At 56.2% G+C, this 13,029-nt stretch overlaps 1 protein-coding gene across 1 annotated transcript; it reads right to left on the bottom strand.

The window, feature by feature from the left end:
* Positions 1-1,653: 1,653 nt before the first annotated feature.
* Positions 1,654-12,238, bottom strand: LOC122365596. Its single transcript, XM_043336943.1, has 15 exons — positions 12,036-12,238; positions 11,262-11,465; positions 10,432-10,567; positions 9,848-10,042; positions 9,348-9,516; positions 8,786-8,977; positions 7,880-8,045; positions 7,358-7,538; positions 6,662-6,846; positions 6,127-6,241; positions 5,557-5,674; positions 4,989-5,282; positions 4,420-4,598; positions 3,629-3,815; positions 1,654-2,739 (listed from the first exon to the last, which is right to left on the bottom strand). Exons 1-15 carry the CDS (start codon positions 12,217-12,219, stop codon positions 2,539-2,541), a joined length of 2,706 nt encoding a protein of 901 aa, XP_043192878.1. The 5' UTR covers positions 12,220-12,238; the 3' UTR covers positions 1,654-2,538.
* Positions 12,239-13,029: the final 791 nt, after the last annotated feature.

Raw genomic sequence — 13,029 nt, 5'->3', positions numbered from 1 at the left:
CGTAGCGGAAGCATGTGGCTTGCTGTCCCTGGTCACTGTTTTGATCCATTAATGAGTATCTATGAACCAATGACATTTGTTTTAGAAAATGTTGAAAAGCGCCAGAACTTTCCGGACACCCTGTAAGTCACAATAAACAATGCTTCCGTAGTTGGTAGGTAAGCCCAATTATGTTCTTGTAAGCCCCGATGCCGGTTGTTTCCAGCTCGCCGTCGCAGCTCACTACGACTGTGAAATCTGCCCGGTCCGCCGCGAGCGGATCGATGGAATGCAGTCGGCTGCGCTGCAGCGGCTGCAACGGCCGGCGCGACGCAAACAACTCGGCAGTCGGCGCTTCCCTCTCTCCCTCCGCCCTCTCTCTCGATCGCCTTTCCCCTCCATCTCCCAGTTGTACTGTTCCTTTCCCTCTAGCTCCTTTACCGATTTCCCCTTTGACTCTCGTTACTTCTATATTCGATCGTCTACTTCCTTCATCTCTCATCTCTTCCTTCCTCATTCCTCGGCTCTTGTAATCAGTCCTTCTCATTATCCCCAGTTCGAATTTCCATCCCTCCCTCTTTCTCCCCTCCCCTGTTCCCAAGCGGCGCACCTAGAAAAACCACGCACAATCCACGCACTTTCAGCAGACGCACATACCGGCGAGCAGCGCCGTTACGCAGCCGCCGAGACGACTCGGGCTGACAAACAGGGGAGCGAGCGGCGGGCGGGGCGGCGGACGAAAACAGGTGCCGCCTCCGGCGACCGGGCATTGACCGGCCGCCCCCGCCGCCGCCGCCGCCCGGGCGGGGACGGACGTTTCTCCGGGCGGCGCCGGCCCGCCCCGGCCGCGCGCGGCGGCGCACCGCGCAAGTCGGCGACCCCTCCGTGCGCGCACGGCCGCCGGCGCTCGCCACGCTCGTTGCAGACCAGTGTTTACGCATAACTCTGTGCGCCTCAGTAGACGACCATAACGCCGGGCGAAGCCAAGATGTAATGATGCTGTTTACTCTATTTACAACTACCAAACAGGTCGGCGGAACAAAAACGACAATAACAAGGCGGTGTACAATAACAGCTCGCCGGCGGCCGCCTCCGGCCCGGCGGCCGCGGCAGCCAGTCAGCTGTTGGTCGGCCGCCGCGCGCCGTGCCGCTACGGTGGTAGCTGGCTGTCACTCTCGGGTTCGCTCGAATGCTGACGGGACTGGAGAGCGCTGTGCAGAATGCAGAGCGATAGGAGAAATGTAAAAATCAACATTAATTAGAGTGAAAGCATGAAACTGAGAGAGGCGACACCTGTTCGGTATAGGCCGTGGTGAAATGCATCGGCAACATTCCACCCGAAATACCGTCTCTTCTTTTGTTTGTTAGGGTTAGGTCGTAAGAAAGGCTTTCCAACATACTAGGTCGCCAAGAACAGCTATTAAAAAAGACACACGCATACATACATACCATGTGTTCAACACCCCGCGATAGCTTACGTTTGGCGTGAAACATCGCGCATATCGAACAAATCGTAAGACGCGGCCATTCGAACTAAAATCTCGTATTTCGAACCTATCTATGTAAAGAGTTATAACCGTGGTAACAATGATCGTTGGACTCAAATATGTTTGTGACTTGTTAAATTCATTCATTTCAATGAAGTCATTGAAGAACAGATTTTGTGAACAAGCGTTTCCACAAATATATTTATTTTAAATGCCACATTAAAAACGCGAAACAAACAAAAAGCGAAGGCACAAGGGAAGGGAACAACCGACAGTCTCGGGCACACATCGGTACCAACTCATCACAAAGCTCTAATCTCAGGAACTTCACAATGACGTGCTCAAACTGTCCCGATTTTCCCTCCATGCCGCGTTATAGCTAAGATATGTCAAGACATCGTGATTATTACAAGCTACACAGAGAGATAGACTTATTCCGAGCCGGCATAATTACATAGGTGTGAGAGTGTCAACTAATCAGTTCACAAAAACCCGATATCGGCGCGGCAGTGCTATTATAAGTAATCGGTTCACAGCTTGTGAAAGTCTCATCGCTTGGTCCCTAGTGTTACGTCCATCCCTGACTTCACAGATCTGCAGTAGCCGCCGGAGCCCGCACGGTCCGGACCTCCGCAATCTCAACAACCAGAGGGCGACACAGCCCGGGGTGGACACCTCGGAGGGAGTCACAGTCTCGGTGACTTATGTCCTCCGTTTATCGACTATCCTGCGGCTGGCCCACGGTGCCACCAGCTAATGACAGTCTTGGACAGCGACGTTGAAGCTGGCTCCAACCCGCGAGAAGAATCATATGGACGGCATAGCGAGTCCGACAACACTGGACTTAAATGCTCCTTATCACCAGTGGTGAGGGGAAGACATGGCTGGCGACTATCCCAATTGATGCGACATCATGCGGCTATGCCCGCTGACGCGACATCATACGGCCATGGCCGCTAACGTCACACTGCCACGATCACGTCACCTCCCCACCACGACCCGCTGCGTCCAGCACACCAGCACACGCCGCTCTATCACAGAACCCCTCCTCTGCGGCCGGCGGCGGCCGTTCTCAGGGAACCTCTCCCAGCAGCGTGACATGGAAGCAGCGCGGTGCCGTACCAGACGGCTGTGTCAGACTGAGGGTCAGCCGGCCGGTGAACACGCCAGTTCCCGGCGGCTGGAAGAACACCGGCAGGTGGATGTAGCGCCGCGCGCGCGACAACATCCGCTCGTGGTTGACGGAGAACGGTCCCGACACGTGTAGGTCCAGCTGAGGGAGGAGAGGAGGGTGTCAGCGGGCGGCATGTCATAGCTTGGTACAACTCAGCGGTCAGACGCGGCCAAGCGGCCAGAGGTGAACATACTTCAGAGCTCAGCACATCAGCAGATATATACGTCGATGGCAGTCAATTATCAATCAAGCTTCCCTGCTATAATGTTCTAGCATGTCCCAAGAACACAGCCCTCAACCGCCAGATTTAATCCGGCCTAGTCTGCGTTCTATTTTTGAAATTACCGGTAGATGCAAGGCTGGATTTACGGTCAAAGAATCATGCATCCAGATCCAAACCAGTAAAACGCCTTTTGGGCGAAGAACGAGCGAGCGAGATAGTGAGCCCTGCACGTGCGGAAGGGCGAGAGGGTACTTCCAACGGGCTTGTACAAAGCACCCGGTCGCTAGCGGTGTATCAAATTTGAACGCAATCGGCCCAGCCGTTCCTGAGATCTGGAAGCGGCATTCTGCACGTGCGCACGTGCAAGTGGGGTCCAAACTGACTTTTGCACGGCACCCTACTAACTGGTCCCCAACCGTGTACCAAATTTGAGCCCAATCGGCCCAGTCGTTGTGCCGTTATTGAGGTTGCAATTTTGGGGGTTCTTAAAAAATGTCCAACTTTACCACGCGCCACGTGCGGTGGTTGGCAAGAACGCATGGTGGCCATCACACCACAGAACTTTTACGTCCAAGTGACATTCAGTAAAGAAGACCGCTTGTCAATCGGATGTCCCGTTCCTAAGATATTAGCTTTTGAAGAGCGTCCCCACGGCCGGCCGGCCGGCCGGCCGCTCATACTCAGGATTTTCCCTTAATTCAGTATGAACTCGCTCGCTCCGCTCGCTCGTAATAATCGAGCTTATTGCCACTGGTGCGTCCATACCTCGTAGTCGAGCCGCGTCCGGTTGCTGATGGCCAGCTTGACGGCTCGCTCGTTGGGCGGAAACTCGATCGTGTCGGGCTCGACACTCAGAGGGAACTTCTCGGGCTCGGCCGCCGCCGCTGGCGAGATGGCCTGGCCGGCCACACGCACCAGGAGGCAGGACGGCTGCACCGCCTGGTTGCTGTCTCTGGAGGTGGGGTAGATGGGTAGGGGTGACTAGTTCAGCCGCGGGAGAGAGAGCTACTAGAGTGCACTCCAGGTGTTATCTGAATAGAGACAGCGACTAGTATGACAAACAACAAACCAGGCAGGACCGGAATAAGGGCACGCATGATAAGAGACACTAAAATATGACATTGGAAATAAAAACACCCACATATTACGACAAAATAAAGGATTGGCCAAATAAAGTAGCCAAAAGCGTGTAAGGCAACTGAACGTGGTGAGACAACTGACAACTCGACGCACCTAACACGCGTGAGACTGACTGAATGCCACCTGTAACCCTAGCTCCAAACAGGCCGCCCTTGCTCTGACCGGAACCGGCACCCAGCACTCACAGCGGCGCCGTATCGGCCGAGGTCGACCGTATCCTGTCCCTAACCGGGCCCGCTCGCCATTACCAGTCCTCGGCCGGCTCACGGTACTCACAGAGGCGCCGTGTTGGCCGAGGTCGACCGTACCCTGTGGTGAAACCCGTACCCTGTACCCTGGCTCCCCACAATCCTCCTCGCTCCCCAGTCCCCATGATAGTCCTCCCGACTCCCTCGTTGTAGGCACGCAGCACTCACACCGGCGCAGTGTCGGCCGAGGTCACCAGGTAGAAGGTCTGTGTGAAGTAGCCGGCCGCCGGCGGGCTGAACCGGGCCGCCAGTGACACGGTTTGACCGGGCCGCGCGTCGCCCTGTGTCGGGTGGAAGCGGAACACGTCGCCGCCCACCTGAGTCAGGTCACAGGCGCGCGGAGTGCTCTGTGGGACAGGTTACAGGGTCAGGCCAGCAGATCAGGTCACAGGCAAAGGGCGTGCTCTGCGACTCAGGTCAGAGAGTCAGGTCACAGGCGCACGGAGAGCTCCGTAGGTCAGGTCAGCGGGTCAGGTCGGATCACATAACGGCTGGGCGCGGTCGGTCAAATCACTACACAAATAACTGAATGATGATGATTATGCTTGGCGTTTACATAAGAGTGCTGCAAACGGTTTGCTTGTATGTCATATGTTATAGGTCCCACGGATAAATAATGAAATACTTAAGTCGACAGAATCAGTCAAAAGCAGCTGGTTATACAAAGTTGGCGTCCTGCCAGGCCAAAAACAGACTCCCAGAGCGCAAAGTGGTGCCAGTTGTTCCTGGCCACTAACCTGAATCCAGGGTTTGACGAGTGCCTCCAGCGTCCAGCGCAGTCCCACACCGCTCGAGTTGGTGAACCCGAGCGAGGCCGCCGAGCGCTGTCCCACAGCAGTGGTCGGGAACGTCACCTGGTCGGAGGCGAGCTGCAGCGGCGCCGGCCGGCCGGCCACTCCGCCGCACGGGGGCGACAGGATGGGTGGCGGAGGCGCCAGCTGCTCGGCGCCCACCGGACCCGACTCGACCGAGACCTCCGAGACGGGAGGGCCGCGCAGCGCCGGAGCGGGCAGACGTACAGGTCGCTGGCTCTGTGCGGGAGCGGAGAGCGGTCAGTCAGTCGGTCAGCAGATACACGGACACCGGGAGGGCACAATAGGACGTCAGACACTGCACTGACACAAATGGGAGATGATTTGCTGAATTCCATGGCCTCCACACAGCCCGGCAGTGACTTATCGGCATTATGTCGACACAATCGGAACAGATTACGTATTACTTCCTCCCACGGCATCCCACACACAGAGACCCAATCAAACTCCCGGTGTTCATTTGAAAGTCCATGATCCGTTCCACTGTTCTCACCGTGTTCAGGTGGTTCTGAGCCGCGGCATGTGACGGCTCCGTGTGACAGGAACGCTGGGCCGGGGCAGCCCGGGTGACAGCCGTGGCCACTGAGGTAGGCACCGGCCGGCGGGTCTCCCTGAGGGCACAGACAGACACTGAGGTACAGGGCGCCGCTCGAAGCACGGTTTGAATAGAGAACCGGACGTGAGAGTACGAGCTACAGGTGCCAACTCTTATCACAAAGGGCTATGTTCACAACACTCGGATGAACATGCCAGTGTGCAGAGGCGAGCAAATCGGCTACAGCGATCAAATTAAAAACATTAGGCATATCTGATTACAGGAAAAACGTCACCGTTACACCACAAAACGTTCACAAATCATTAGTTTGACACACTGTCCCTTGAGCGGGTCTCGTACTTCATTTCATCGCCAGTTATTCCTTTCAATACACATTCCATAAAACGGCAATAAAAAATTACGGCAGCACTTTCCAAAAAAAAACCTGCACACATCATAGCGTGCATGAATCGCGCATCTATCGTTCCAGCCCCAGCGGAGAAGCGCAGTCCCCTCCCGTCCACCCACCGTGTGACGTTGGCGAAGGAGGTGTTGTTCAAAATGCTGGCCATCGTATCGTCAGCGTGTAGGACGGTGAACACATCCGAGCAGTCGATCGGAGCCGCGCGAGAGCTCAGCGTGGCTGGAACAGAGGGCAGAGGTCAGCTCAGGATAGCACAGAGGTCAGGGCAGCGCAGAGGTCAGGGCAGCGCAGAGGTCAGGGCAGCGCAGAGGTCAGGGCAGCGCAGAGGTCAGGGCAGCGCAGAGGTCAGGGCAGCGCAGAGGTCGGGACAGTATGGAGGTCAGTTCAGAGGTCGGAAGGTGTGAGTGGCACGGTCAGAGGTCAAGAGACTAGGTGATGACAGAAAATGTCGGGTCAAAGCTTGTCCGTAGAAACAGGTTAGGCCAGATTAAATCATAGATCTGGTAAGACTATAGATTATACAAAATCACATCAGATCAGGCAAAGTCGAAATGGCATTAATTATAGATACCAAAAGTGTAGACTGTAGACTGAGTGAGACTGTTTGAGCACTGGGTGAACTGTCTCCGCCCGACTCACCTCTGATGGGCAGCCGGGTCTGCCTCATACAGCTGAAGAACGTGTCTGCCACACTGGGCAGCTTCCTCAGCGCCTCCATCTCCAGCGGCGCCGGCTCCTGCTCTCCCTCGAATGGGCTGGTGAAATCCACAGCCATCAGACCGGGCGACGGCAGGCGGGACGACAGCGGTTGGTCGCTAGACAGCCTGACGAGGAGGGGGGGGGGGGATGGTAAAGTCTGCCATCGGGCGACGGCAGGCGGGACGACAGCGGCTGGTCGCTCGACAGTCTGAGGGACGGGGAGAGGTCAACGGGAGACCGAATCAACGGGTCAGTTGTTATTTGTTTGCGGGTATCGACAAAATGCGATTACGAATTAACGAAACGCTTAATTAGGTAAGCGGTATGAAAATCGTTTTATATTCTTTCACTGAACGAAACACATCCGGCCACACGCCAGTAATGTGATACTTATCACACAGACGGTCTGAGCTGATACCGCCATCGCATCGCACTTCCAAGACCAATGCCTTACGTCAGGATGCCACACAGCTTAGCCAGCGCGCCAGGCCGCCCCTAGTCTGCCGCCAGTACTAGAAACGGACAGAAGCCACCCGATCCACAAGCACCCCCTCCCCCTACCATGTCGGTACTCTGTCGGCAGTCACTGCCGGAGCAGTCGTCCAATCCATCCCCCTCTACCCAGTCGGTACTCACTGTCCGATGGCCTGTCGAAGCAGCTCGTCACCGCTGAGCACCCGCAGCGTGGCCGGCGGCGGCTGGTCGGCCAGCACGCGCAACACCAGCGCCACCTGACGCACCTCGCCGGGCGACAGGGAGACGCGAGCCGGAGTGGCGCTGAACTCGGACGAGGTTGCCGGGTGCTGGCACTCCGAGTCTGCCGGGAGGCCGGGGTGCGTGAGAGACCGGGAGCGAGAGAAGTCAGCTGCGGTAGACAGGTAGACGGGGACACAGATGTGTTCGGAAACAACAGTTCCAAGGATAAAATCCGCTGGCAGCACTCTCATTCTGTCCATACGCTCAGAGCTTTTCTCTCATCTCACTCGCTTCCGCACCACGTCTATCTTTATCTCCTACCTCGCATATATCGTCCTAACCTTCCTGTCCCCTCACCACCCACAATGATCAGTGCTTCCCTCCCACTGCACTCACTTCCCAACTCTCTAGCCTCTCACCTCGCTCACTTGCTCACGCCTCTCACGGTCGCTCCTCTCTCACCTCTATACGCCAGAACGGTGACGAAGGCCCGTCGGTCGCCCACGTTGGTCAGGGTGAGCGGCGCGCGCACGGTCGCTCCCGGCGACAGCTCACCCAGCTGGAGGCCCTTCTCCAGTGAGACGCTCAGCTGGACGTCCGAGGCGCCGCTGTAGGCCACTAGCGGGATCTGGGGCGCGGGGAAGGTAAGAGGAAAGTCAGTAGAGGCCAGAGGTCGGCAGAGGACTCGTCGCGGGTATGTATAACTGGAGGAGCTGAATAAGAGCTCCATCTTTCTGTGTTGATTGCGGAGAACGACGAAGGAAAGTCATGACGGAGCGCAGGAAACGCTAAAGATGAAAAATAAAAGTCCGAGGATGGCCTCACAAAAATAAATAATAAAAATTCGATTTTGTTTGTTTGTTTCGTTGGGTTAGGCCCTTCCGGTCCATTTAGACCATTGTAGAGCCGGGAGGATGACAGGAATTAGGGGGAGACATTGGTCTGGGCAGGCACCCTAGAGAGTCACCGGGGCTGAGCCCGTCCAAATGGACAGGCCGACCAGCCCCCCCCCCCCCCCAAGCACTCTCTGCACCCGGCTACGGGTATGCTCCCTTAGGAGCTGCGGTGCGCTCCAATGGGAGCCGCCCGCATGGGATTAAGTTTCTGCCCGGTCCGGATCAGGCATTGCAGCGTGGAGAAGGGTTTTAATGTCCTAGGGATGGAAATGACGGCACGGGTCGATGAAAATTCGAGTAGCACGTGCGGCTACATAGCAGCGAGCTCGAAGAACTGACAACTACAGCTAACAAACAAACAAACAAACAAACAAACAAACAAACAAACAGCTACAGTCCAATGTAGGTACCGACTACCGACCACCCCTTCCAAAATATTACCGTTAGATCACCATTCTATCTCGTCACTCACTGTGAATTTGCTGCCGACGGCGCCGCGCTGCCGCACCACGGGCTTGATGACCAGCGCAGCGGCCGTCACCTCGACCTTGTTGGGCTGGTAGACCAGGGTGACCTCGCGCCCGGAGCGTGCCGGTAGGTGCAGCTCGGTAGTGGTACCGCCGCCGCCGCCGCCACCGCCGTCCTCCTCGTCAAACATGCGGAACTGGAGCGAGCGGATACCGCGGGGAGGGTTAGACAGGGAGAAAGGGAGCATGGTTCTATGCAGGAGAATTAGGTAAGCTGTGGTCGTGGACAAAGACTGTGGCTACAGGCGGTCAAGAGCATTGTCAAGAGCAAGAGCACTCGCATTGTCTAAAAGAGTTCATATTGACTCATTTTACAAATGCTTTAATGACGATATTGCTCCAGTTTCAAAACTACTGAAATTGCACTCTATCTCCTCGGCGGCCGACAAATCAACAGGCAGCTTCTCCTTGTACGTGAACTTATTACTGTAAAACCCGTCACCCGAGCCCACCCTGAGTCTGTCACCCGATACCATCCAACCGACTGAGGCCGCGGCGCCCTCTCACCGTGAACTGCGGCCCGTTGACGATGGCTAGTCGCAGCGACAAGCCGTCCGTCTCTGAGCTGTTCCTCAGGACCAGGGTGCGGGCGGCGGGCCGGCCCCGGCGCACACCGGTCCACAGCAGGAGCCGCTTGTTACTGTGGAGCGCCGGCGCCGCCACTCGGTGCGACTTCCTGCCGGGGAGCACAGTGAAGGAGTGGTGAGAATATGATGGGGTCAAGTAGACGGACTTAGGGATAGACCTGGGATAGACTAGACAGCTCATAGTCGTACAATGTTTTTCTTACACGGTAAAATGAAACATCCGGCCAGATATGTTATAAGAAAGTAGAAACACATAAATATTTGCTACGATCATCGTAAATTCTAACACGCTTTCATCGTTCCAAGACGTAGGGCTCATTGTTAAGAATTGCTTTCCCGTTGAACAACACAACCGATCACCACATGAGGCTTAGCATTGGGACGCCCACCACAGGGCGATTACACTCCATCAGCACTCACGGCGGCTGCGGCGGCGGCTCGGCCGGCTGTCGGAGCGCCGGCTGGGCGGGGGCGGGGGCGGCGGCGGCGGGCCCGTCTCCGGCCGGTGCCAGGGCCAGCACACTGGTCTGCACGCTGGTGTCCCGCACCTCAGTCCAGTGGCCGTCCCTGCCGCCGCCCCTGCCGCTGGCCAGCGGAGGCCGCGGACTGGCTGATCTGTTCGGACAAGAGCGCGCAAAACATCGTCAGCTAAACTTCGCGATACGTTTTGCGATTCATGTTGTTATACTTTGACTTTGACGCTACACACTCAAAACGCCACCCACTCCGGCTATAAGATGGGGTTCCCGTTGTGACACACGCACACAGTTATACGGGAGTCACTGACCGCATGAGGACTCAGCGGCAGCATAAGTACACAACTCACAAGCGCTTTTTCAGCCAAGATGCCGTTTAGCCAATATCGCATTCGCGGGCGATTAACCACCAATATCAATACGATTCGCTCAGACACGAGTAAAACAGTCAAGCACCATCTCATTCACCTACTCTGCGACCTTTTCTGACCTCGCACCCGTCTTGTAACCCCTCGGTGACCTCCTCACCTGCTCTTTGACCTGCTGGCGGACCGTGAACAGGACGGGGAGCGCCGCTTCCTGGTCTTCGAGTGTCGGCGGGCCGACTTCATCTCCGGCGAGCTCGGTCTCAGGCGGTCCACGGTTCGAGAGTCGCCGATCACGCCTAGAGGGAAGAAGAGACCAGGATGGTCAGTCAAACGAGAGACTCGCACCGACATGTGTAGAAGGAAATGTTGCTATTTTTTCTAGCTTTCAGCGACTATAGACTGAGGTTCTGTAGCTTTCCGACGTGATCATGGAGGTCGCAACTCGCAACCGGCGTTAGTCAGGCAGAATATGATCAACCGCTCAATAATAACATTCGCTAGGACATGCCTCCACTTCAGTCCAGATTACTGCAATATTTACATCAAGCGTACTATAAAACGTCCGCAGATCTTTTCAGAAATCGAAGGTCGGGGAAAAAAGATATGAAATCTCACCCAGACAGCCAACATAATTGAAAGACGATCAGAAATGATCCTTCATCAGCTACTAGATGGAGTCGACGAAATAAGTCTAAGTCAAAGTCACCCACCTCTGATACCCATGGAATCGGCCTTTCCAACGACACCCCAATCAGCGCACCCAAGACAAATACCCAACCCATGCAGTCAGAACCACCTTGTTAATGGACGCCGGTGAAAACAGGGCGCCGGAGGGCATATAATTAGTCACGTGACATTTGGAACTTCTCCCCCTCCGTCTGCCTTCTACATGGTAAACGTCACGTGTGAATATCACGAACCTTGATCAAATCGCCCCAGGCGCCCTGTTTTCACCGTCGTCCTTGTTAATGGTTCTCCCCGCCGTCTTACCGACAATGTCCACCTCGTAGACGGTTCCGTCGGGCTGCACGGTGAGCAGCAGCTGGCCGCGGCCGCCGCTGTGTCGGTCGCGCGGCTGGAACGTCAGCATCACGTCCCGCTCGCCGCGCGGTGGCACGGTGACGTGGTCTGGCCGCACCCACACCGAGTCGCGCAGGCCGGTCACCGACAGACGCAGCTCGAGCGGGATGTTACCTGGGGACACGGGAAGAGGTGAGGGGAAGTTACAGAGGGTGAGGGGAGGGATGAAGTGAGTCGTCACAGCTATCTGGCGGTACGACACAAAATAGAGTAAGGTGGAAAAAGGATAAGGACACTGTTCGGGTCCCGGCTCCGCAGTAGAGGCGATCTCGGTGTCAATCTTATATTCTCATACGCACACGGTACAGAGCACACCTCTCGTAAGCGCGGTCAGCGCGAGACTGGCCGGCCGTCGAGGGCCAGCCGGGGCCGGGGTACTGCGAGGTCGCCCAAAGGTCACGCTCGCTGATTGGTCGGCGAGATAGAGGCGCAAACCCCCACAGACACCTCTTCGTTTTGGTCGGTCGACACACCCTAAGCGGCATGGCACAGATTTACGGGGGCAGATACACCTTTCCATCCGTCCCCGCCAGCTCACACAGAACTAAGCAATCTAACGATACGACAATCCGTCCAGCTGAAAATACAGCAACCCCTCCCCATCTCTGTTCTTGTTTTATCTCATACACCCATGCCTCTATTTCAGCCCACCCCCCCCTTTCGGCAATCGCCCCAGCTACGCACCTGCGTTCTTCATGGGCAGGTTGACGGAGGCAGTCTGGGCCGGCCGACAGCGCAGCTCCAGCGGCTCCTTGACGCGTGTGCGCAGCTTTACCCTTCCGACGGTAGCCAGGAGGCGGCAGCGCAGCAGTGGCTCGGAGGTGGGCGGCACGGCGCCGTCCAGTTCCACCTCCAGAGAGCCGTGCATCAACTCTGGCAGCGGACACTCTGCTAACGGAGGGGGGGGGGGGGGTCAGGGGCGGAAAGTCTGCCAGCGGACGGAGGGAAAGGGGATCAGAAACGGACACAGCGCAAAAGACAGAGTGCCTTTGCATTCTGTCTTTTGCGCGGTCAAAGCGGCGGTCAGCTAATGGTACGGAGTAGATAACCGGAACGACACGGCGCGTACACCCGCGAAGTGGAAATACGGACGGATACAGAGCGTGCTGGACAGATATTCGGCGCACACACAGTGACGATCCAATGGACACCCTCACTAGACAGTCGGGAAGGGGCTGGGTGTTCAATGCCGATTATCCAGCGGCTCCTCACAATTACAGATGCAATTCACTAACCGATGTCAACTGAAGTTTACATTCTCGGTAACCAGTACTTTGACTCTGACAGATTTCTGCAGTAGCATCCGCCTATTGAACAAACGCTATGACGAATTCCCTGGACTCATCCCAACAAAACCAAATTACACGACCTCCCGCCGCGTTAGACACGCTCAGCTCTCTCTCTCTCTCTCTCTCTCTCTCTCTCTCTCTCTCTCTCTCTCTCTCTCTCTCTCTCTCTCTCTCTCTCTCTCTCTCTCTCTCTCTCTCTCTCTCTCTCTCTCTCTCTCTCTCTCTCTCTCTCTCTCTCTCTCTCTCTCTCTCTCTCTCTCTCTCTCTCTCTCTCTCTCTCTCTCTCTCTCTCTCTCTCTCTCTCTCTCTCTCTCTCTCTCTCTCTCTCTCTCTCTCTCTCTCTCTCTCTCTCTCTCTCTCTCTCTCTCTCTCTCTCTCTCTCTCTCTCT

The sequence above is a fragment of the Amphibalanus amphitrite genome, unplaced genomic scaffold, assembly GCF_019059575.1.
Source record: "Amphibalanus amphitrite isolate SeventyFive unplaced genomic scaffold, NRLGWU_Aamphi_draft 000750F_arrow, whole genome shotgun sequence".
NCBI classification, from domain to species: Eukaryota; Metazoa; Arthropoda; class Thecostraca; order Balanomorpha; family Balanidae; genus Amphibalanus; species Amphibalanus amphitrite.
The sequence above is the reverse complement of the archived record's forward strand: the minus strand, read 5'-3'. Positions and strand labels throughout refer to the sequence as shown.

Bases quoted from the DNA above. Each gene is read 5' to 3' on its own strand.
- LOC122365596 (XM_043336943.1), bottom strand. From the start codon at position 12,219: ATGCACGGCTCTCTGGAGGTGGAACTGGACGGCGCCGTGCCGCCCACC. The intron at 10,043-10,431 runs GTGAGGAGGTCA...TTGTCCGAACAG, and splicing joins GCCAGCAGGTCAAAGAGCAG to ATCAGCCAGTCCGCGGCCTC. The intron at 5,283-5,556 runs GTGAGAACAGTG...GCTCCCGCACAG, and splicing joins CTCAGAACCACCTGAACACG to AGCCAGCGACCTGTACGTCT.